Raw genomic sequence first — 23134 nt, forward strand, 5'->3', positions numbered from 1 at the left:
TTTTTGGTTGCAGCCGTCATTGTTGTTTGGCGGGTCCGGGCTGGGGATTTGAACCCGCCACCTTAGGTGTATGTGGCTGGCGCCTTAGCCGGTTGAGATATAGGCGCTGAGCCAGGATGATTTTTTTTTAAGTATATAAAATAGAACATATTGATTATACTTGTGAAAGTCTGTTGACGTAAGTTATGAGAGGACCACAAGAGAGAGTGGAGTAGTCTCAAGCAGGACAAAGGAAGAGCTACTTTAAAAAGAGTTAAAGAAGGCAAAACAGTGTTGGATGGAAAACAAAAAGAATACGAGACTACATATATGTCTATAGGGGGTTATATGGAATGTTATGGCAATCTGATTTTTCTCCCTTGAAAATATTGAGGACTAGAAAAAGAAAAAAGTAGAACTGTAGGAAGAAGACACAGAAGAGATAAGGAGAAAAGGCTATGATCTAAAGGAGTCAGAGTTGCTGGAAGTAAGGCAGGCTGAGAGAGCTCAGCATAGCAGCGATTCTTGGTGTCAGGGATGGCAGTGCAGGGGGAATGTTGGGAGGGAACTTGATAACCTAAGGTATATGATCCCAACTTAATTTTTTTCTCTCATTAGGAGATGCTCTCCATGCTGGGAGACCAGAGCAACAACTACAACAATGAAGAATTTCCTGATCTAACAATGTTTCCCTCTTTTTCAGAATAGAACTATTGGGGTGAGGATAAGGGGTGGGGGAGAAAAGTCACTGTTTTTTTTTTTTTTAAAAGGAAGTCTTTCTGTAAACAGAATAAAAGTTCCTCTCCCTTCCTTTCCCTCACCCCTGACATGTACCCCCTTTTGCCTTTTGGCTTTTCCCCTGCCTTCCTGCCTCTCTCTGAGGTAAAATTTATAGGAGAGATTGACTAAATCCCCAAGGCTTTTAAGACCCTTTGAAAATTTATGGCTGGGTGAAGTTAGAATGCCTTTCCTTACATCTCCTGACCAGAAGTTATGCAGTGATGGTTTGTGTTAGGGTCAAGAAGCAGGTTAGAAGAACCTGGCATCCACTATTTGCTTTGAATAGTATGGCTTGGTTTTGGAGAGAAATTCTGCATAGAGTGGAAGAAAGGAGAAATGTCCTTATGTTAGAGGACCATGAAACCTGGTAGGTATACATGGGGCTTTAGGAAGTAAGCATAGGCTCTTTCTGCTGCCTGTGAGCAATTCCTCTGGAAAGAAACATGTTAGTAAGTGGCAGGGGTGGGGAGGGGACTGGTTTCTTGTGTGTGTATTTGTGTGTGTGTGCGCACACACGTGTGTGCTCGTCCTGTAGTTATTTCTTCCTATTAGGGAGTTATGCAAAATGTGTCCCAGATTTTATCTTTGCCTTTAAGTGTGCTTTTCAAAAAGTCCTAAGGGGTTAAATCTTGTAGGCATTTTCTACTTAGTATTGCAGCCAAAGAGTATTTAAATAATAATGTCTTTGCTGCGCTTACATCCATACCCAGCCTACATGCAACTGTAAAGCAAATATATACAGTCTTATGTTGATATGGTTGGTTTCTCGATGAACATATTTAGTGATAAAGCTGGATCACTCCTGCTTTTGGTGCTCTCACCTTATCCGGAAAATCTGCAAGCATACCGAAATAGGCTGGCAAGGTAAACACTTTCAGAAACCCCGGACATGGCCATAAGGATAATGCTGCACTTTTCTATCAGAATCACATACGATGTGTGTTCTGTAGAGGTTATTTTTGCATGGAAACTCAACTTCTTGGATTAGCAGGCCCAGGGCAAATCCTCATGTTAGAATATAAACCAAATGCAAAGCCCTTTTTACAAAGTAGGCTTGTTCACCCATCCTCAAAATATCTATTCTAACAAGAAACTGAGATATGAGCGTTTCCTGGGTTGATAGTTCTTTATTCTTTGCTTCCTCTCTAATCTCAAGGTTGGGTTTTGCTTTAGAGCACAAGTATAATAACTCTGTGTGACAGATGGTGTCTGGATGCCTAACCCAACAGGGTCAATTGGTAATTAACTATAGCCATATAGATGTCGAATCAGGTTACTACTCTCATCCTTTACCTTCCTCAGGTAATAGTTATGTATGTCAGTTTTGTTGTTGTTGTTTTTTAATTGGCTCCAGCCAGTATCTAAGTACAAGACTGAAGTCATGAGAAGATATATGAAATGTAGTCACAGGGGACTGAGGAGCACAGATGGCCTTGGAGAGGCTGAAGGAATGTCATTTACTGGGTCCCCCCCCTCCTTTTGTCTCTAGTCTGGTGCCAGGTAGTAGAGCGAAAAATGAGACAGTGTATTTTTTTATTCTATGTGCACACATACAGCATACATATATATTTATATCACAACTTATGAAACCAAAAAGTTGAGTTTCTAATGGAATCCTTGTTTTTAAGTAATCAGCTGTTTTTAAATGTGATCAGAACTATAATATTGTACAGTTATTGTAGGGCTTTGGGGGAGGGAAAAAGAGGGAGAAGATGCTCTGGGGGTTTTGTTTCTGCTTTTCCTTCAGGGTTTTATTTTTGATTGTTTTGTTTTCTTGGCCGTTTCTGTATTGCTGGCATCTGTGCCAAGCCTTACAGTGGCAAAAATAATGACATGTAGCAAAGATTTTAAAACAAAGTATTTTTTCCTTTTGTAAAATTTCTTGTGTTGTGTGATCTTGATTGTGGCCTTTTTGTTCTTTTTCGTCTCGTAAACAACAATCACCCACAATTTAAGGGATCCAAAGCTTGAGCGCCAAACATGTAAAAATAAGGCACATTGTGAGCCTTTAGTTTCAGGAATCAGAATCACAGGGCTCTGATCACTCTGCACCCTTCCCCCACACTGGTCCTCCTGATCCTGACACATTCTGAGTAAAATCAGCAGGGACATTCTAACCACGAGATGATGGTGGGTGGGGGCTGCCCAAGTCCTTGGGCGAGAGAGAAAGAGCTGAACTGGAAACCACCAGGACACATACGGATGCCTCCTTCAGTGTGTATACTTCTGGATTAAAAGGAGTTGGGGATGGGGAAATTTAAACTCTTCAGGTCTGGACCTGGTTTCTCCCTAGGACCATGTTGGCTCATTAACAACTCTAAAAATCCAGAGCCATAAACCCGTGTCGTTGAGGGTCTGTTATGGAATCCAGCCAGAAAGTGAGTCTAGATTCCATGTATTATCCTTTGTATTACAAGGACTCTCTTTCCCTATATCTGTTTATGGAAGAAAATAAATTTAGGGGTGTGGTTTGGGAACTGAGCTAGATTCTTGTGATCTGTCAGATGCCTGGATGTTGGGCAAGCATTTCCAGAAACTCATGAGACTGGGACCCAGATGGGGATTTTAATATTGGAGACAGATGATAGATGTCAGGCATCCACCATCTGAGGGTTTAGCCACAGACTCAACACGTGAATCCATGGGACTTCGGGCATTGATTCAAGTGCTGCCATAAGGAGGTTACTTGAGAGCTAATTTCATCTGAACTTTCTGGGCCTATCCTCCGCCAGCAAAATACGTTAAGACTGGGAGAGCTATTCTCTTATTGGAAATGGTAATAGCTTTTAGCCAGCAAATTTATAAAATACAACTTTAGAGCCTATGGCTTCCCTTCCTACCCTTTTCAGTTTATTCCTTCATCCCAGAGGGGAGGGTCAGACACAAATTTAAAAACTTTTTGATGTTGGGAGGTAGGTTGTAATAGGGAAATGGTAGGAAAAGATGTAACCTTTCAAAATCATAATAAAAGATATTAAAGAAGGAAGATGGGAGAGATTAGGGCTGCATTGTTCTATTTCCTCACCAAAAGAGAAGGTAAGCCCCTACTTGAGCAATATGCATTGAGATCCTTTTTGTCTGAACCCAAAGACAGCCATATGAGACCCTGTAGCTACTCTCCACCCAGCATATGCATCACACACACACAACCACTGTGCAAGTCTACTGCCTCCTTCCCCCCTCCTGAAGTCCCCCTTCTCTCAGCGTTTCTATCCCCGCCTCCTCTTATCCACATTTTCCAGCCGACTGCTAGAGCTGACTTCCGCAATCCTGATGGGATAAATCTAGCACTCCCCGTCATCTGCCCACACTTCCCTGCTGACACCAGATCCAACAACAGATTCCCACTAGCAGGTAACATTTTCAACTTCCTCAACCTTTTAACTTTTCCTTCCTGCCAGTTCTCTTTTTTAGGAGTATTAGAGACAGTGACTTGGGGATCAAAATAAACTTTGTAGGCTCTGCAGATGAAAACAGAAATAGTCATTTCCTGGCCAAGTATATATATACTTGGTTGTCAGTAAAAGTAAAGGGTACAGGGAATCCTTACCCATCCCTTACAAGTAGCTTCTCAGGATTTTCTGCCTTGGCCAAAAAGGACCAAAGGGTTAACTCATTAATGGAGAGGAGGTGGAGCGCCACAGGGGTGATGGCCTGGTGCTTCCTGAGACATCTCAAAGCTTGATGCGCCAGCTATTAAATTACACCAGCTTGCAAAGATTACACAAAAATGGACTATAAATTGAGAAATTACGCAAGTTGTATGATTTGCTTCGCCTGCAAATGTTTCATAAAATGGAGGATTTGTAATTAAGCAAGCCAATGCAAGAAATGAGCTAAGCTAGAGTAAACTTCTGAATTTAATCATCATAGAATTGTCTTACATTGTTCTAACAGGCCTTGATTCTAAGGCTCTTTGTCCTGTGTTGCAGCTAGAGGTTTTTTGTTGGTGGTGAGGGGGAATCTTCCAACTCATAGCATCTGGTTAAGATTAGGGCAGTTCCTGCCTGAGGAGCGAGGGGAAAGAAAGGAGTGTAAGGAGACAGAGAAGAAACACTCAACTTTTCTATTGTCCTCTTCTGATAAGACCTGGAAAAGTACTAGAATTTAAGCAAGGAAGAGAATACTCTGAAAAAATAATCAGAAAGCAGAATTTAGCTTGGAATTCTCTCCTTTCTGTATTCTGCAACCCTATCCATGCCCTCACCTTGTTCATCTCCAAGTCTGCTGGGAACCCTAGAGGAAACAGAGCTTACCCCAGTCTGGATATACAGTACCCGTTTTCTGGTTGTCTGTGCAAGTTTTTGTGTGTGTGTGTGTGTGTGTATAAGAGAGAGTGTTATTTGAATCTCCTTAGGTCAGAATACTTGGAAGCAGATGTACCCAAACTTAGGCCCCTCCTATTATAGGAAAATCACCATTTGCTCTCTACCTTCCTCACAGAGGCTAGTTTTCCTCTGCCTAATGGTTCAGAGGAAGGGATTCATTGAGAGCACAAATCCCCGGGTTATCACTGTATTCATGTATTTTACTTTTACTTGTTTTTCAAGGAAGCCTACAACTCCTAAAAGGTTCAGAGCTGCCTCTCTAGGAATATGACTTCCCCTATGCCCTCACCCCAAGCCAGGCTGTCACCCTTCTGCTGAGTGAAAGTCTTTCCCTAATTATGCCCTTCCCTAGGATGTGGGGACTCAAGGTCATGCTGCTACCCATGGTGAGCTTTGCTCTGTACCCTGAGGAGATACTGGACACTCAGTGGGAGCTATGGAAGAAGACGCACAGGAAGGAGTATGATAGCAAGGTGCCTGGGGACCTGGCAGGGGGGCTGAGACCTGGGACCTTCAGTCCTAGCTTTCACACTCCATTCTTCAAATGCTTCATTCCAAGCAAACCTGTCCCCGTTCCCTAAGCTATTAAGTTTCCATTCCTCTGCCTCAACTCACCCTCCATCAAGTTGTATCCTTCCTTTGCTTTATAAGTGTCTTATATTTCTCTTTTGGAAAGACCTCAGATTAATGGTTTTAGTCTATAAGCAATTTTTTGATCCAGACCTTTGCATTGTATTACTTGTATTTGTTTATATATTTCTTTAAGGTCCTTATAATTGTGACTTGGATCTTTTCTCCTAAAAACTTCCACAACACTGCATCTGCAACTTTGTGCACAGTCCGTGTGGGTACTGACTGTGCTCTGTTTAGGTGGATGAAATCTCTCGGCGTTTAATTTGGGAAAAAAACCTGAAGTATATTTCCATCCATAACCTTGAGGCCTCTCTTGGTGTCCATACATATGAACTGGCCATGAACCACTTGGGGGACATGGTGAGTTGACCTTCAGCTCCTTATCCAACTGCCCTATTTGCTTTAGTTCCTTGCTAATGCCTCTTTCTTCCTTGTCTCAGACCAGTGAAGAAGTGGTTCAGAAGATGACTGGACTCAAAGTGCCCCCCTCTCGTTCCCACAGTAACGATACCCTCTATATCCCTGACTGGGAAGGCAGAGCCCCAGATTCTATTGACTATCGAAAGAAAGGATATGTTACTCCTGTGAAAAACCAGGTACTCTCCTTCCTCCTGGGTGTGCATGTGTAGTCTGGCGTGGCCTCTTCCTTTTGCTGCTGCTTTGTTCTTGAGATAGGAGGGCACCAGGAAGGAAATGTGGTGCATTTTGCCATGCTACCAGAGTAGGGCTTAACCATTATTTAACTCATCACCTATTTTTGTACATTAGCTTATTTCTGGGTTTCTTTTTTTTTTTTTATTACAAATAGTATTTCAGTAAGCATCTTTGTGCATATATTTTTATACAGAGGTATAAAAATTTATGCAAAATAAATCCTAAAATTGGAATTGCTAGGTCGCAGAGAATCCTTACCAAAAAAGCTTTTACAATCTTACATTCTTACCAGGATGAGAATGCCAGTTTTCCCACAACCTTAACAATATAGGATTGTGTCTGCAAGATGAACAATTGATTTAACATTTATTTTTCAAACACTTTTTCCCCCTAGAACTTGCCAGATACAGTGCTAGAATGACTAAGACAGTCTCGCATGTTGACTCATGCCTGCATTCCTAGCACTTTAGGAGGCCAATGTGGGAGGATTGCTCCTGCTTGAGGCCAGGAGTTCAAGGCCAGCCTGGGCAATAGAAAACATATCTAAAAAATAGAAAAATTAACTGGCATTATCATGTGGCCTGTACTTTCAGCTACTCGGGAGGCTGAGGGGAGGATGGCTTGAGCCCAAGAGTTTGAGGCTGCAGTGAGCTATGATCTTGACATTGCAGTCCAGATTTGGTGACAAAGCAAGATCCTGTCTCAAAAAAAGATGACTAAAACATAGACTCTGTCCTCTAGAAATCCTCAATCTTAAAAAACAGAATAGGAAATAAAAGAAAATTGATAGTCTAACTGAACAAACACTAATAGCTAACACTTTTTTAATTTTTTTTTTTTTTTTTTTTTGGAGATAAGGTCTTGCTGTGTCACCCAGCTAGAGTGCAGTGGCTTGATCACAGTTCACTACTGCCTCAAACTCTGGGGCTCAAATGATCCTCCTGCCTCAGCCTCCTGAGCAGCTATATCTATAGGCCATGTCTGTAGATAAGGAAACTGAGGTACAGACAGGTTTAGTCACTTACCCAAGGTCACATGGCTAATGACCAAGGTTAGAGCCCTCCAAAGCCAGTACTCTGATCTTCTCTGCTTTACTGCTGCCCATGGTAAAGATTGTAATGGTTGGTAATAGTAATGGAACAGTGCAACAAATGTTAAATGAAGGGGAAAAGGAAAACTTCCTAACAAAGGCAGTATTTGTGCTGAGGTTTATAGAATGTATGGCATTTCTTTAGGCATGTGGAGAGAAGATATAGCAAGTGTGCACAGCAGTGATTGATAGTTTCTCCATGTGCCTCCTAGGGTCAGTGTGGTTCCTGTTGGGCATTTAGCTCTGTGGGTGCCCTGGAGGGCCAACTCAAGAAGAAAACTGGCAAACTCTTAAATCTGAGTCCCCAGAACCTGGTGGATTGTGTGTCTGACAATGATGGCTGTGGAGGGGGCTACATGACCAATGCTTTCCAGTATGTGCAGAAGAACCGGGGCATTGACTCTGAAGATGCCTACCCATATGTGGGACAGGTGAGCTGACCCACACAGTTGCATACCTCTGTTAACTTCTCCTTCTGCATGGTATTTTGTACTGGAAGCAATTACAGAAATCTTATTTTCTGTTATCCTACTCTGCTTTCCTGATGGGATAATTTACCACGGAATACCATGAAGATTTCACAATCTGGCAGAATTTAGGGAGCTTAGGCTACCATAGTTCTGATTTGCCTCTCTTTCCTGGAGAGAAAACAGAGGATAGGTTACCCCATAAACCTCTAAGTCTGTATAACCCTCTGTTCAACTCCCACCCTCCCACAAAAAAAATCCATACATTCAGTATGCTATTTTCATGAATAATGTAGCTTTATTTTTTGTGATTTGGGGCCAGTAGGCAATATAATATGAGGCCTTTCTTCTTTTTTTAAATTTCAGATAAATATGAGCATATAAATGATTAGGTTATATTGTTGTTGTGTTTGTTAGGTAAGGTCGCTGTTGTAGTTGTGGCCCTCACCCAGGAGGTGTGCCATGTACCCATACATTTTGCCTGTTAGGTAAGAGCACACCAATCCCCCTTCACCCAGCTTGAATTGAATCGAGTTTTTCTCTTGAGTGGGCATGTATTTGTTCATCTAGTGGATTTATGTTAGTATTGAGTACATTGGATACTTGCTTTTCCATTCTTGTGATACTTTACTAAGGAGAATGTTCTCCAACTTCATCTTGGCTAATAATAAAAAATATGTAAAGCCTCCGTCTGTTTCTATGGCTGACTAGTATTCCATGATATATACATTACCACAGTTTATTAATCCATTCATGGATTGATGGGCATTTGAATTGATTCTACATCTTGGGGATTGTAAATTGAGCTGTGATAAACGATCTAGTGCAAATGTCCTTACGATAAAAGATTTTTTTCCTCTTAGGTAAGTACCTAGGAAAGGAATGTAAAGTCTACTTTTAGTTCTTTGAGGATTCTCCATACTTCTTTCCAAAGAGACTGTATTAGTTTGCAGTCCCACCAACAATGTAAAAGTGTTCCCTTCTCTCCACAACTACACCAGCATCTGTAGTTTTGGGACTTTGTGATGTGGGCGAGTCTCACTGAGGTTTGGCGATATCTCCAGGTGGTTTTGATTTGCATTTCTCTGATGATTAGGGATGATGAGAAATTTTTCATGTGTGTTTTTTGCCATGTATGTGTTTTCTTCAGAGAAGGTTCTGTCCATATATCTTGCCCAGTAATAGATGGGATTGTTTGCTCTTTACTTGTTGATTAATTTGGATTCTCTATAGATTTAAGTATAAACCTTTTGTCAGATTCATAACATGCAAATATCTTTTCCCATTCTGAAGGTTGTCTGTTTGCTTTAATTGCTGTGTCTTTAGCTATGCAGAAGCTTTTTAGCTTAATTAAGTATTATTTATTTAAGATTGAGTCTCACTCTGTCCCATGGGGTTGACAGCAGTGGAATCATCCTAGCTCACAGCAACCTTAATCTCTTGGGCTTAAGAGATCCTCTTGCTTCAGCCTCCCAAGTAGCTGGGACTACAGGCACCTGCCACAACATCCAGCTAATTTTTTCTACTTTCTGTAGAGATGGTGTCTTGCTCTTGTTCAGGCTGGACTTAAAATCCTGAGCTTAAGCCATCTGCCCACCTCACCTCTCAGAGAGCTAGGGTTACGGGCATGAGCCATTGTGCCTGGCGCCGTTTTATTTATTTTTGTTGTTGTTGCAATTGCCTATGGGATCCTTATAAAACTTTTCCCCATAAAAAAAGAAAAAAAAAACTTTTCCCCGGCTGATATTACCTAGAGTTTATCCCACTCTTTCTTCTAGGATTTTCATCATTTCGGGTCTTAGATTTAAATCTTTTATCCATTGTGAGTCAAATTTTGTAAGCTGTGAGAGGTGCAGGTATAGTTTTAGTCTTTTCCGTGTGGTTATCCAGTTCTCCCAGCACCAGTTATTGGAGAAAAGGGATTCTTTTCTCCAGTGTATGCTTCTGTCTGGTTTATCAAAGATCAGATGGCAATAATAGGCTGGTTTCATGACTAGGTTTTCTATTTGGTTCCATATGTTTATGTCTCTATTTTTGTGTCAAGACCCATGCTCTTTTGATCACTGTGGACTTTAGTATAACCTGAAGTCTGGCAGAGTGATGCCTCCAGATTTGTTTTTGTTACTGAGAATTGCCTTGCCTATATGAGTTTTTAATCTGGTTTCATACAAAATTAAGAACTATTTTTCCCACTCCTTCAAAGTCTGACGTTAGTGTTTTAATGGGAATTGCTTTGAATCTGTAGATTGCTTTGGAAAGTATAGACATTTTGACAATATTGATGGGAAGCCAGCCAAGAGCATATGTTCTTCCCTTTGTTAATGTCTTCTGCTATTTCTTTTCTTAGAGTTTCATAATTCTCTTTGTAGAGACCCTTCACCTCCTTTGTTAGATATATTCCTAGGTCTTTGATTTCCTTTGAAGCTACTGTAAAGGGTGTTGTTTTGCTTTCAACCTAGCTGTTATTAGAATATAAAAAGGCTGCTGATTTGTGGGCATAGATTTTATACCCTGCAACATTACTATATAAGTCTTGTGGATGCGTGTCTGGGGTTTTCTAAGTTTAGCATCGTATCATCAACAAATAGCCAGTTTGACCTCTTCTGCCTCCGTGTGAATGTCCTCAATATCGTTCTTTTGTATTGCATTGGCTAGAACTTCCAGCACTATGTTGAATAGTAATGGCTATAGTGGACATCCTTATCTGTTTCCAGTTCTAAGTGGGAATGCTTTCAGTTGTACTCCATTTAGTATGATATTGGCTGTGGGTTTGTCATAGATGGCCTCTCTCTTTTTTTTTTTTTTTTTTTTGAGATAGTCTTACTGTGTCGCCCTTGGTAGAGTGCCATGGCATCACAGCTCACAACAACCTCAAACTCTTGAGTTTAAGCAATTCTCTTGCCTAAGACCCCCAAGTAGCTGAGACTACAGGCACCTGCCACAATGTCCAGCTGTTTTTTGGTTGTAGTTGTCATCGTTGTTTGGCAGACCCCAGGCTGGGTTTGAATCTGCCAGCTCTGGTGTATGTGGCCAGCACCCTACCCGCTGAGCTACAGGCTCCAAGCCTATGCCTAATTTTTTAAGTGTTCTTATCAGAAAAGGATGCTAAATTTTATCAAATGCTTTTTCTGCATCTATTGAGAGGATAATCTAGTCTTTGTTTTTGCTTCTATTTATGTGGTGAATTATATTTATAGATTTGCATCTGTTAAACCAGCCCACTTGATCATGATGTATTATTTTCTTTTTTTTTTTTTTTTTTGAGACAGAGTCTCACTCTGTCACCCTGGGTAGAGTGCCATGGTGTCTAACTCTCAGCAACCTCAAATTCTTGGGTTTAAGCGATTCTCTTACCTCAGCCTCCCAAGTATCTGGGACTACAGGTGCCTGCCACAACATCTGAATTACTTTTTTCTATTTTTAGTAGAGACAAGGTCTTGTTCTTGTTCAGGCTGGTCTCAAACTTCTGAGCTCAGGCCATTCCCTCAGTGTGGCCTCCCAGAGTGCTCATATTACAGGCTCATGGCCATGATGTATAATTTTTTTTTTTAAATATGCAGCTGATTCTATTAGCTAGGATTTTATTGAGTATTTTTGCATCAATAGTCATTAGTGAGATTGGCCTGTAGCTTTCCTTTTTTGTTGGGTCATTTCCTGGATGTGGTATCAGAGTGATGTTTGCTTTGCAGAATGTGTTGGGGAGGGTTCCCTCTATGAGGCCTTTCTGACAGGAGCTTTTGGAGCAGGGATACAAAGTTTGATTAATCAAAATGATAGCTATGGCTCGGCTCCTGTGGCTCAAGTGGCTAAGGCACCAGCCACATACACCTAAGATGGCGGGTTCGAATCCAGCCCAGGCCTCCAAACAACAACGACGGCTGCAACCAAAAAATAGCCGGGCGTTGTGGTGGGCACCTGTAGTCCCAGCTACTTGGGAGGCTGAGGCAGGAGACTCACTTGAGCCTAGGAGTTGGAGGTTGCTATGAGCTGTGATGGCAGAGCACTCTACCCAGGGGGCCAGCTTGAGGCTCTGTCTCAAAAAAAAAAAAATGATAGCTACTATTGTGCTTAGTAGTGCATTTTCTCACTTAATCCTCTTATCAGCCCTATAAGGCAGACTTTATAGGTACGAAAATTGATATTAAGGAGATAAAATAGCATACTCAAATTCATACCACTAGTATGTAGCAAAGATAAGATTTATCTACAGGTCTGTTTATCTGTTATACACATTCCTAGGCATGTCTCTCAAGCACATATGCAAAAATTTCTTACTAAGATATAACTCCTTAGAATAGAATCATCTAGGTCTTAGGGTATGCCTATCTTCAACTTCACTGCATAATGTCAAATTGTTTACCGAAGTATTTGGAAAAATTAATACTCCAACCAGCAATGATAAGAAATCCCACTGATTCAGATCTTTATCATGGTGATTATCTGGCCATTTGCATTTCTTCCTCAATGAACTGAATTTTATTTACAGCTCATTTTTAATTGGGTAATTTTTCCTTTTTCTTACTGATTTTTAGGAATTTAAAAAAGAGGCCAGGCATAGTGGTTCACACTTATAATCCTAACACTCTGGGAGCCTCAGGCAGGAGCATCACTTAAGCCTAAGAGTTTGAGGTTACTGTGAGTTGTGATGCCATAGCAGTCTACCCAGGGCACAGAGTATGATTCTGTCTTGAGAAAAAAGTGAGGAATTTAAAAAAGATACGTAAATACTAATATAATGTTTGTTGTAAGTTGAAGTCTCAGCATGTTATTCTGACCTTTAAAGTATCATCAAATGGGCCAGGCTTAGTGGCTCAGGCTTGTATTCCCAGCATTCTGAGAGACTGAAGTGTTGCTTTGAGACAGGGTCTCACTCTGTTGCCCAGGCTAGAGTACCATAGCCTCAGCCTAGCTCACACCAACCTCTGACTCTGGGCTCAAGCAATTCTCTTGCCTCAGCCTCCTGAGCAATGGATAACATATTCTTATAGATAAAACCTTAGAGTTTTGAAGGGGTAGTCTAGGGGAAAATAAATTGCCAAAAAGAATATATCACTTTGACATGGGCTATCATTAGATTCTACAATTTGTCACAGGCTAAATTATAAATTCTTTAATTAATATATTTTAGTGTCACTTGTTTTTACTTATATATTCTATCTTTAACGAGAGCACAAGGCTCCAGCCAAAACTCTTTGCCCCTTATCAGCTTCCCTAATACAGGTGCAGAGGGCCCATGCCCTCCCTGTAGCTGGGCCTTGATCTTGGTCTTCATATAGCAGTTGATGCCTTCCTGCCCTCTGAGGCCCACAAATACTATACAGCCAGAAAATGATTGGTACATTTAAAAAAATTCTTATTTCAGTAATTTTTCTCTACTCTGAGGTAATAAAAATATTCTCTCTCCTTTTTAAGTTTTAAAGTTTTTCCTTCCACTTTTATGTCTTCCAAGCACATGGAATTGATTTTTATCAGTGATAGAAGTTAAGAATTCACTTTTCACATTCTTTTTTATAGTTTAATAAAATGGTAAGGAAACTCTAGTCTGCTGCCCCTGATCATTCACCATCATTACTCAAAACATCAGTTGAGTTTCTCACTCACCAGCTTATTGCCTACTGCTTCATTCTAGTCCTATCACAACCTTGTCTCTTCTAGGATGAAAGCTGCATGTACAACCCAACTGGCAAGGCAGCTAAATGCAGAGGGTACAGAGAGATCCCTGAGGGGAATGAGAAAGCCCTGAAGAGGGCAGTGGCCCGAGTGGGACCCATTTCTGTGGGTATTGATGCAAGCCTAACCTCCTTCCAGTTTTACAGCAAAGGTAAAGAGCTGTTCCTATGGAAAACTGTCTTTTATGATATGGGCTTGGTGGCTTCTCAAAGGACAGTATTTTCAGTACTTAGTTTTTCTTTTTCTTTTTTTTTTTTTTTAGACAGTTTCATTTTGTCATTCTCAGTAGCTATAGCGTCATAGCTCACAGCTATCTCAAACTCTTGGGCTCAAGCAATTCTCCTCTTTCAGCCTTCCAAGTAGCTGGGACTACAGGCAGTTGCCACAATGCCCGGCTATTTTTTTTTTTTTTTAAAGACAGAGTCTCACTTTGTCACCCTTGGTAGAATGCTGTGGCCTCACAGCTCACAGCAACTTCCAGCTCTTGGGCTTAGGCCATTCTCTTGCCTCAGCCTTCCAAGTAACTGGGACTACAGACGCCCACCACAACGCCTGGCTGTTTTTGTTGCAGTTTGGCCAGAGCCGGGTTTGAACCTGCCACCCTCAGTATATGGGGCTGGTGCCCTACTCACTGAGCCACAGGCGCCGCCCTACACCTGGCTATTTTTAGAGATAGGGTTGCACTCTGGCTCAGGCTGGTTTTGAACTTGTGAGCTCAGGCAATCCAACCATGTTGGCCTCCCAGAGTGCTGGGATTACAAATGTGAGCCTCCCCACAGTACTTAGTTTTCATATTCTGATTAAGTCTGCCAAAGAGGAACTATTGCTGCAGGGTAGAGAATTTCTGTTGTAAACTCTCTGGAGGGGTTGGTATTCTACAATCGAGTCCCCATAGGGCAGCCCTTGTATTGCAGAGAACCTCACCTTGAAAGTTTGTTTCTTAGGTGTGTACTATGATGAAAGTTGCAATAGTGACAATGTCAACCATGCGGTTTTGGCAGTAGGATATGGAATCCAGAAAGGAAACAAACACTGGATAATTAAAAACAGGTAATGACGGGAATACTACTTTTGCATCTCAATCATCCTTAGAATATCCATCCTTACTTCTAACTTCTTAATATTCCTTTCTCACTCCCAATTCAAGATGAAATTGCCTCAGGCATTTCAGTTCTGTCTTTCCAAGTAGAGGCTTAATTCTGTGTCTAACAGTTAGTGGCCAGCACTCAAAGTAGGCATCGGACGCTGGTCCACGTGCCAGGTGCTTAGTGCCACACACAGGGAAATGAGCAAGTGTCTGCGTCATTGATCACAGAGCCAATAAGAAACAAGGGCCTAACTAACATGACGTAAAGTAGCAACAAGAGTCTGCAGAAGCTTTGCAATCATATATTTTTACTTTCTTTGGTCTCTAATGTCATCAGTTTTTAGGGAAGTTTCCATTTCAGTCTGTCTATAGGCAGCAGGGGAACAATGTAAAGGTTTAATATTCCTTTGTGGAGCTTTTGACTCTTCAAGAGACTCTTGAAGATTATGGAGTTTAATATATGTATATAAAAACTTGACACAGATTGTGAAGTCTGTGAAGAGAAACACTTTTTAGAAATAACATAAGAACAAGGGCGGCACCTGTGTCTCAAAGGAGTAGGGTGCTGGCCCCATATGCCGGAGGTGGTGGTTTCAAACCCAGCCTGGGCCACAAACTGCAAAAAAAAAAAAAAAAGAAAGAAAGAAAGAAGATAAGAACAAATTAGTATTTCCTAATTATTGGGAACAAATAAAATTCTAGGATACCCTACTTCTAATCTCTTTTTAGGCCCTTGTGACTTTGGGAATGGGGGGCAGATTTATAAGAATTATACTTTTTGGCTGGGCACCTATAGCTCAGCAGCTAGGGCACCAGCCACATACAACAGAGCTCGCAGGTTCGAACCCAGCCCAGGCTGCCAAACAACAATAACTACAACAAAAAAATAGGTATTGTGGCGAGCAGTTATAGTCCCAGCTACTAGGGAGGCTGAGGCAAGAGAATCACTTAAGCCCAAGAGTTTGAGGTTGCTGTGAGCTGTGACGCCATAGCACTCTCCTGAGGGCAACATAGTGAGACTTTGTCTCAAAAAAAAAAAAGGTTATACTTTTCCTTTCCTGGTTGGTCACCACCAACCTGGCAGTAGGACTGATTACATTTGTTGTCCTTGCTGCTCCCCAAGGACCAGGAAACCTAGACTCAGGAGTCACAGATTAATGCAGTGGTGTAACCAAGTTGGGGGGCTACCTAGAAGGCTAGATTATAAGGCTGAGAGTTGCTTCAGGTGAAAACACTTTTTTTTAATCACAGTCCCAACTCAGGGTGGACCTGAGCACTGTTCTAATCTCCCGTAGCTTTTGTGCCTGTATAGTCATCCCCAGGTACTCACCCTACTCTCTCTCTTGATCCGGTGCCAAGGGCAGAGAAAAAATCCAAAAGAGCTGGAGGAGTAAGGGATACACCCAGGCAGGGTCAGGAATACTGGGGGGAAGCTGTGAAGAAGCAGAGAACAGGGGCAAGATGGGGTCATAAGTAAAATGTAGTGGGCGATTTGAGAAGTTACTGGTTGGGGAAAAAGGACAGAAAACTCGTGAAAATAGTTTGGAAGATATACAAACCCATCTCTCCCCTCTCCTTTCCCTTTGTCTCTCCTATCCGCTAGTCTCTCCACTCCTTTCCTTTGTAATCTCATCACACTTCATAGTCCCATCTCTCCTATGGGGTTTTCTCCCAAATTAAAATCACCAGCTTTAGCCACTCTTGCATCTTTCTTATGCTCTCAACTTATACTTTCAGGATTATCCCTACCCAAATACAACTCTAATCATATCACTCTCCTACTCAAAAAGCTTCACTGGCTGCTCCACTATGATGGTTCACGAAGTAAAAGTCAAACTCTTTAGGCTTACAGTAAAGATAATTCAACTTGTTCTCAATCTCCCTTTCCAGAATATGTGAGTGTATATGTCTTCCGCTATACCCTGTCCAGCACACTATTGTTCAACCACCAGATCCTAAAACACTCCCCGTGCATTCCTGCCTCTGTTCATTTTACACCCCTTTTCTGCCATCCCCTTTCCACAGGTCAAAATTGTACCCAGTCTCTTGGCTTAGCTCAAATGCCACCTCTTACATCAAAGCTGTTTTTTTGCAGTGTTTGCCCGGGCTGGGTTTGAACCCGCCACCTCTGACATATGGGGCTGGTGCCCTACTCCTTTGCGCCGCCCTACATCAAAGCTTTTTTGGACCTCTTGATCAGATGTAGTATCTCCCACTTTTGATAACTATAGTATTATGTTTTCTTCTCACTTCTTGACTTTAAATTCTTTAAAGGTAAAAAAGATTTTATTCATTTTTATATATTATCAGTGCCTAGCATAATACTCAGTAAGTGTTTTAATGAGTAAACTGAAAGTATTTTTCTTAATTGTTCCTACAGCTGGGGAGAAAACTGGGGAAACAAAGGCTATATCCTCATGGCTCGGAATAAGAACAACGCCTGTGGCATTGCCAACCTGGCCAGCTTCCCTAAGATGTGATTCCAGCCAGCTGACTCCATCCTGCTGTCCCATTCATCTTCTGCAGTGGTGCAGTGTAGCAGCATACTTTGGAAGGGAGTTAGTGTGCCATTCTTGAAGCAGATGTGGTGTCACCAATCTGCCTTTCAGTTTCTCCATTTGTTTGGACTCCAGGCAATCCTTGCTACTGTCCTTCCCCGCACCCAAGTCTTTTCTCATCGTGGCCACAGCAGGAATTTCCCTGACAGGTGTGCACTCTTAGGCTGAGAGATGCGACCACAGCCTGCCCCGGTGGGTTGTCCTGGGGCTGATGCTTTCCAGGTAGAGGCAGAGATCTTCATGGAGGCTAGATTCTCACTTATTGGAATTAGTTAGCTTTAACCACCCTCCACAACTAGGGTAACCTTACTACAGTTTCCAAATTCCCTTCTACTATACCCTCAAGGTAGAAATTCCTGTATTTTCCACTACAGTTCATAAGTATATTCATTAAACCTTTGGTACAAGTTTACATCATATGAGAAATGTGTTTTCCTTTCTCTTTGCAATTTTGAAATAAAGTATTTGTCTCTTGTCTACAGTTTAATAAATAGTACTTAGTACACATTCATTTTGTGCTGGATATATGTTGGAGACAAAAAGATGAATAAAACATATTCTCTATACTTGACATACTCACAGTCTGGTTGAAGAGATTGTCACATAAAAAATTCAACCCTGGGCGGTGCCCGTAGCTCAGTGGTTACAATACCAGCCACATACACCAAGGCTGGTGGGTTCGAACCCAGCCTGGGCCAGCTAAACAATTACAACTACAACAAAAATAGCTGGGTGTCGTGGCAGGTGCCTTTAGTCCCAGCTACTTGGGAGACTGAGACAAGAGAATTGCTTAAAGCCCAAGAGTAGGGGGTTGCTGTGAGCTGTGTTAACTCTGCCCTTAGGGGGGCCAGATTAAGCAGGATGTAAAGCTGGGTCTTGAAAAATATCCTTTTTGTTTAATTTTTTAATTTTATACTCACCATGGTACTAACAAGGAGTTCTTGAAAAATATGGTGAGGCCCTTTCTGAGGTTTTACAACCTAAATTTTTGCTGTCACCAAAACAGGAAATTGAAATTCTTTTCTAATAATTTCTAACAGTATAATTCTGAAATAAATTAGCTGGCTGGCTGATAAGAAATCAGCATGGATTTGCCTTTTTTCACAAAATATTTATTAAGTACCCCTTATTACCACTGGCAAGAGTTTCCATTTACTGGATACTTATCATGTATCAGATACCCTTTTATTTAATTTTCATTCAAGTATTGTGAAAAAAATTATTTGTAAATATTTATTACCATGTGGTAAGCAATGTATTAAAGCTAGAAAGAAGAAAAAAATTAATGGGATGCGACCTTAACTTCAAGAATATCCTATGTTGCAACCCCTTGGGCCCCTATGGCCCTGGTCTCGATCACAGCAGGAAGAAACCAGGCGTGATTCGGATTAGAAGTACAAGCTTGGGCTTGGTGCCCGTGGCTCAAGTGGCTAAGGCACCAGCTACGGAAACTTGAGCTGGTGGGTTCGAATTCTGCCCGGGCCCACCAAACAACCAAAAAAAAAGTACAAGAAGCTTGTAGGAGGCAGGCTAGCCCTTCTTTGCAGGGTAGCCCGGAGCAACCTCCGAACTAGCCTTTTATTGAGACCGTACAACACAGGTGAGGGGAATAATTAACAAATGACTACGTGCTGAAGGCTCAGGTTCTTTCTCCACAGGGAGCACCTGCGGACAAATGGCCCAAGCTCCCCCAGCTGTAAATCATCTTGCTCAGAGGTCATCTGGCTCTTGGCATCCTCTACAATCCTAGCCTAATGTTAGAGACAGAAATAAACAACTGATGATACCAACTATAATGAAAGAAATACTAATTATGTAAGCTCAGGAATGAGTCATTAATCGTTAAGGAGTATTATTTTATTTCTTTTCATTATTTATTATTTTTTTTTTTTTGTGAGACAGAGTCTCACTCTGTTGCCCTGGGCTATGACATCACAGCTCACAGCAACCTCAAACTCTTGGGCTCAAGTGATCCTCTTGCCTCAGCCTCCCAAGTAGCTGGGACTGCAGGTGCACAATATCCATCTCGTTTTTCTAGTTTTAGTAGAGACAGGGTCTCGTTCTTGCTCAGGCTAGTCTTGAACTGAGTTTAAGCAGTCCACCTGCCTTGATTTCCCAGAGTGTGGGATTATAGGCATGAGCCCATGTAACCACCATCCAACTTCAATAATTACTAACATTTTGGCAATCTTGTTTTATCTATCCCTCCTCCATTTTTAAAAACCATTTTAAAGCAAATCTCAGGTATAGTTTCATTCACAATAACTTCATTATGCATCCCTACCTGAGTGAGGAACTTTGAAAAATGTAATCACCATGCCATTAGCACACTGAATGAAACTGACAATTGTTTCTTTATATCATCTAATATTTAATTGATTTAAGAATTTCTCCAGTTGTTTAAAGATGTCCTTTTAAGGTTAGTTTATTAAAATCAGTATCCAGACAGTTTTATGTATTGCATTTGTTTTATATAGTGTACTCTTTAGCAGTCACCTCTTCCCCCACCCTCACAGGTTGACATACTTTTTTCCTTGTCATTGAGTTCATGGATAAACTAGGTTATTTGTGCAGTAGAATGTCTATACTCTGGACATGGCTGGGCTTTGTCTGATTACTGTGTTCAGCTCTAAGGCCAAGATTTCTGACTGACATATAGTCTTTCACAAGTTTGGATACGACTCCTTGAGGCCTGGCTACCTGTAGCTAAAACTTGTTATCTTAGCCGATATGTCCAAAATAACAGAAAAGAAGAAACAGGGCAATTACAACGAAAATTTTAATTCTTGAAAAGGAAGAATGGATGGAAAACAGTTATCCATTTTCACTCATCTGTAGCATATATCTAGGCTAGGACATGGAAGACTCCCAGAAGAATGAGTTCCTCGACCAGGCAGCTGGGAACTTCCAGGTTTGTTCTCTTGGGGATCTGCTTTATTGTATCGCATGGTCCCTACTTCTTCCTGTGAGAGGATTTTACTTGTCCCTTATTCTCCCTGTCTATGGGCAAATGCCCTTTCTGAGGCCTACTCAACTTTAGTTGTGATACAAGTTAAGAACCTAGAAAGTATAATAGATTACCAGTAGCTTTTGGTCTGTTTGTTTTATTCAATTGCTTCCACTGGTTGCCACAGCCAAGATTTTTTTTCTAGATATATTGTTGAAGCCTAAGAATTTTGAACTCCTAGGAACCATATTCAGTGGTCTACCATCCCCTGACCTCAGTTTTAATGGTACTTATCCTAAGTAGCTTAAAACATAAGAGAGAGATGTAGCACCCATAATCTTAACTATGCTTAACTGAATGTGTGTAAGAGAAGCCTGGAACCCCAGTCTTATTTCCTTCTGAGTCGTTTGCCTCCTGGCTTCTGCATCAAGTTTAGTTTGGTATCTTTTCTATCCTATAAGATTCTCCTCTAGGACTTTGTATTGTAGGCCATAGGCAGAAAGAACCTCTTTTGGCAAAGCCATATAGTCTTCATCCTATGCCTTTAGATAGACCATTTCAGACTAAGTTATTTTCCCATATTCTTACCGAAGCCTACAAGAGGAGCTAACAATGCCAACATGATGAAATTGTGCTATCATTTCTTCCAGTTCCATACTCCACTGGGCCTGTGGTTTGAGGCCAAAATAATAGGAAACATATATTTCATGAATTCATAATCTCTAGTTTAGACTAGAGTCCTCGCCGAAAGGGGTTTAATGGTATACCCAGAGACAAGATCAGGAGAGGTTCAGGCCAAATTTAATGAAAGGTGGCAGAGAACAGCCTGGGCAAAGATGGCAGCTACAATAAGGCTGTCTGGAGGCTTGCTTTTATCCTGGGCATAGGGGGAACAAGATTCTACAGGTTGCTGGGAGCTTTCAGTAGGCTAGGGTCTTTCCAAAGGAACTCTTGGGAGGGCTGTGCCTGTGGCTCAGTGAGTAGGGCGCTGGCCCCATATACTGAGGATGGCGGGTTCAAACCCAGCCCCAGCCAAACTGCAACCATAAAAAGAAGGAAAGAAAGAATGTGTATTTTCAATTTAGAACATTCTGATTTTTCTAACAATTCAAGAATTGTATTGTCTTTATTTAGAAAGGGCTAAGTGCATAATTTTAACAAAATTGAGAGAGCTTTTTTCCTCCATCAATTAACTTTCTGTTAAAATTATCCTTCCTATAGTCTATTCTATCCTCCTATAGTCTATTAAGACTAATTCTTCTGAGCGGTGCCTGTGGCTCAAGGAGCAGGGCGCCGACCCATATCCCAGAGGTGGTGGGTTCATCTCTGGCCAAAAACTGCAACAAAAAAAAGAGTATTCTTCCTCCTAGTAATAAGGAAGGGTTAGTAACAAGTGAGTTTTTTTTTTTTTTTAAGACAGATTCTCACTATGTCACCCTCAGTAGAGTGCTGTGGGTGCTCACAGCAACCTCAAACTCTTGGGCTTAAGCAATTCTGTTGCCTCAGCCTCCCAAGTAGCTGGGACTACAGGCACCCGCCACAATGCCTGGCTATTTTTTGTTGTTTATTGGTCGTTGTTTAGCTGGCCTGGGCGGATTTGAACCTACCAGCCTTGGTGCATGTGACTGGTGCCATAACCCCTGTGCTATGGGGGCCTAGCCAAGTGAGCTATTTTTGGATGAAGACAATGTCTGTTATTAAATTTCTAGCATACTTGGGTGAATTAACAAAGAATAACACTAACATTAGCGTCACCCTAAAATTTAGAGTCCTTTTCTGTAAGATTAAGATAGTTCCTCAGAAACCTACAGTAGCAATGCTGGAAAAGGCCAGCTGTGACAAGCAGCACACAACTTCCTTACTCTGCTTTCATTTCCCTGTCCATGTCATTTGGGAAATGTCTCCTCGTCTATGATGGACGGGGCCAGCATTTTTAGATAAGATTTAGTGTTGTGCTGAAGACTTGCCTTGTTTTTTGTTTTTAATCTTTCTAGTTAAAAAAATTTGTAACAGCAAAGGTGCTGCCTTCCAGGGGGACTTACTGTGCTTCCCCTCTTGAATGGCTCTTCTGTTCCTTGGCCTCTCCATTCTGCAATATTTCATCTTTTGGGGCATTGCAGAATGATTTTTAATTTTACCTCAAGACATGTTTCCCTAATGTATTCAAGTACTGTATTTGTTTACAGACTTTTATAGATTAGGAAGACATTAAAAGAATCAGAGAAACCGAATGCTAAAAATCGCAGAAGCCACTGTCAAATGGTGACATGAATCAGAAGTGAAGACAAAATATGCAGAATGTTCTAGTTATGAAATTCAATCCAATAAACATTTATCAGTTATTATCTAAACATATGTTAAACCACAGAACAATATAAAGAATAGTAAGATAAGGCTCGGCGCCTGTAGCTCAGCGGGTACGGCTCCAGCCACATACACCAAGGCTGGCAGGTTCGAACCTATCCTGGGACTGCCAAACAACAATGACAACTACAACAACAACAACAAAGATGGCTGGGTGTTGTGGCAGGCACCTATAGTCCCAGCTATTGGGGAGGCTGAGGCAAGAGAATTGCTTAAGCCCAAGATTTGAGGTTGCTGTGAGTTGTGATGCCACAGCACTCTACCAAGGATGACATAATGAGAATCTGTCTAAAAAAATAAATAAATATATAAATGAAAATAGTAAAACAGGATTCTGGCTTTGTTTTTGTTTTGTTTTGTTTTTGCAGTTTTGGCCGGGGCTGGGTTTGAATCCGCCACCTCCCATGTATGGGGCTGGTGCCCTACTCCTTGAGCCACAGGCACCACCCTTATTATTATTATTGTTATTTTTGAGATGAAATCTCTGTCACCCTGGGTCGAGTGCCATGGCATCATAGCTTACAGCAACCTCCATCTCTTGGCCTCAAGTGATCCTCTTGCCTCAGCCTCCTGAGTA

General features: G+C 41.4%; 2 protein-coding genes across 8 annotated transcripts in view; both read left to right on the forward strand.

Annotated features, from left to right (window-relative positions):
• Positions 1-2637, forward strand: part of ARNT (aryl hydrocarbon receptor nuclear translocator) — an 85025-nt gene extending 82388 nt beyond the window's left edge. For all 5 annotated transcript variants that reach the window (XM_003800439.2, XM_023519397.1, XM_023519398.1 and 2 more), the window contains one exon: positions 598-2637. In XM_003800439.2, the coding sequence (XP_003800487.2) occupies positions 598-687 (90 nt within the window). In that variant the 3' untranslated portion in view covers positions 688-2637. The remainder of the gene's footprint in view (positions 1-597) is intronic.
• A 1249-nt stretch (positions 2638-3886) lies between these two features.
• CTSK (cathepsin K) lies at positions 3887-17757 on the forward strand. Of its 3 annotated transcripts, XM_003800396.3 has the most exons (8): positions 3887-4113; positions 5440-5560; positions 5958-6080; positions 6161-6316; positions 7677-7895; positions 13587-13752; positions 14546-14651; positions 17069-17757. In XM_003800396.3, the coding sequence occupies exons 2-8, from the start codon at positions 5441-5443 to the stop codon at positions 17166-17168; spliced, it is 990 nt and encodes a 329-aa protein (XP_003800444.1). In that variant the 5' UTR covers positions 3887-4113; position 5440; the 3' UTR covers positions 17169-17757. The 3 variants fall into 3 exon arrangements, with proteins under 3 accessions (XP_003800444.1, XP_012667244.1, XP_012667245.1); XM_012811790.2 differs by lacking the exon at positions 3887-4113 and having other exon boundaries at positions 4122-5560; positions 17069-17754; XM_012811791.2 differs by lacking the exons at positions 3887-4113; positions 14546-14651 and having other exon boundaries at positions 4122-5560; positions 17069-17648.
• The last annotated feature ends 5377 nt before the right edge of the window (positions 17758-23134 follow it).

This window comes from Otolemur garnettii, unplaced genomic scaffold, assembly GCF_000181295.1.
Source record: "Otolemur garnettii isolate 467f Iridium unplaced genomic scaffold, OtoGar3 scaffold00174, whole genome shotgun sequence".
NCBI classification, from domain to species: domain Eukaryota; kingdom Metazoa; phylum Chordata; class Mammalia; order Primates; family Galagidae; genus Otolemur; species Otolemur garnettii.

What these genes read in the sequence shown, in the direction of transcription:
- CTSK (XM_012811790.2), top strand. Translation starts at nt 5,426, where the DNA reads ATGCCCTTCCCTAGGATGTGGGGACTCAAGGTCATGCTGCTACCCATG. An exon ending in GGAAGGAGTATGATAGCAAG is followed by an intron (nt 5,561 to 5,957) that starts GTGCCTGGGGAC and finishes TGCTCTGTTTAG; the next exon opens with GTGGATGAAATCTCTCGGCG. An exon ending in TGAACCACTTGGGGGACATG is followed by an intron (nt 6,081 to 6,160) that starts GTGAGTTGACCT and finishes TCCTTGTCTCAG; the next exon opens with ACCAGTGAAGAAGTGGTTCA.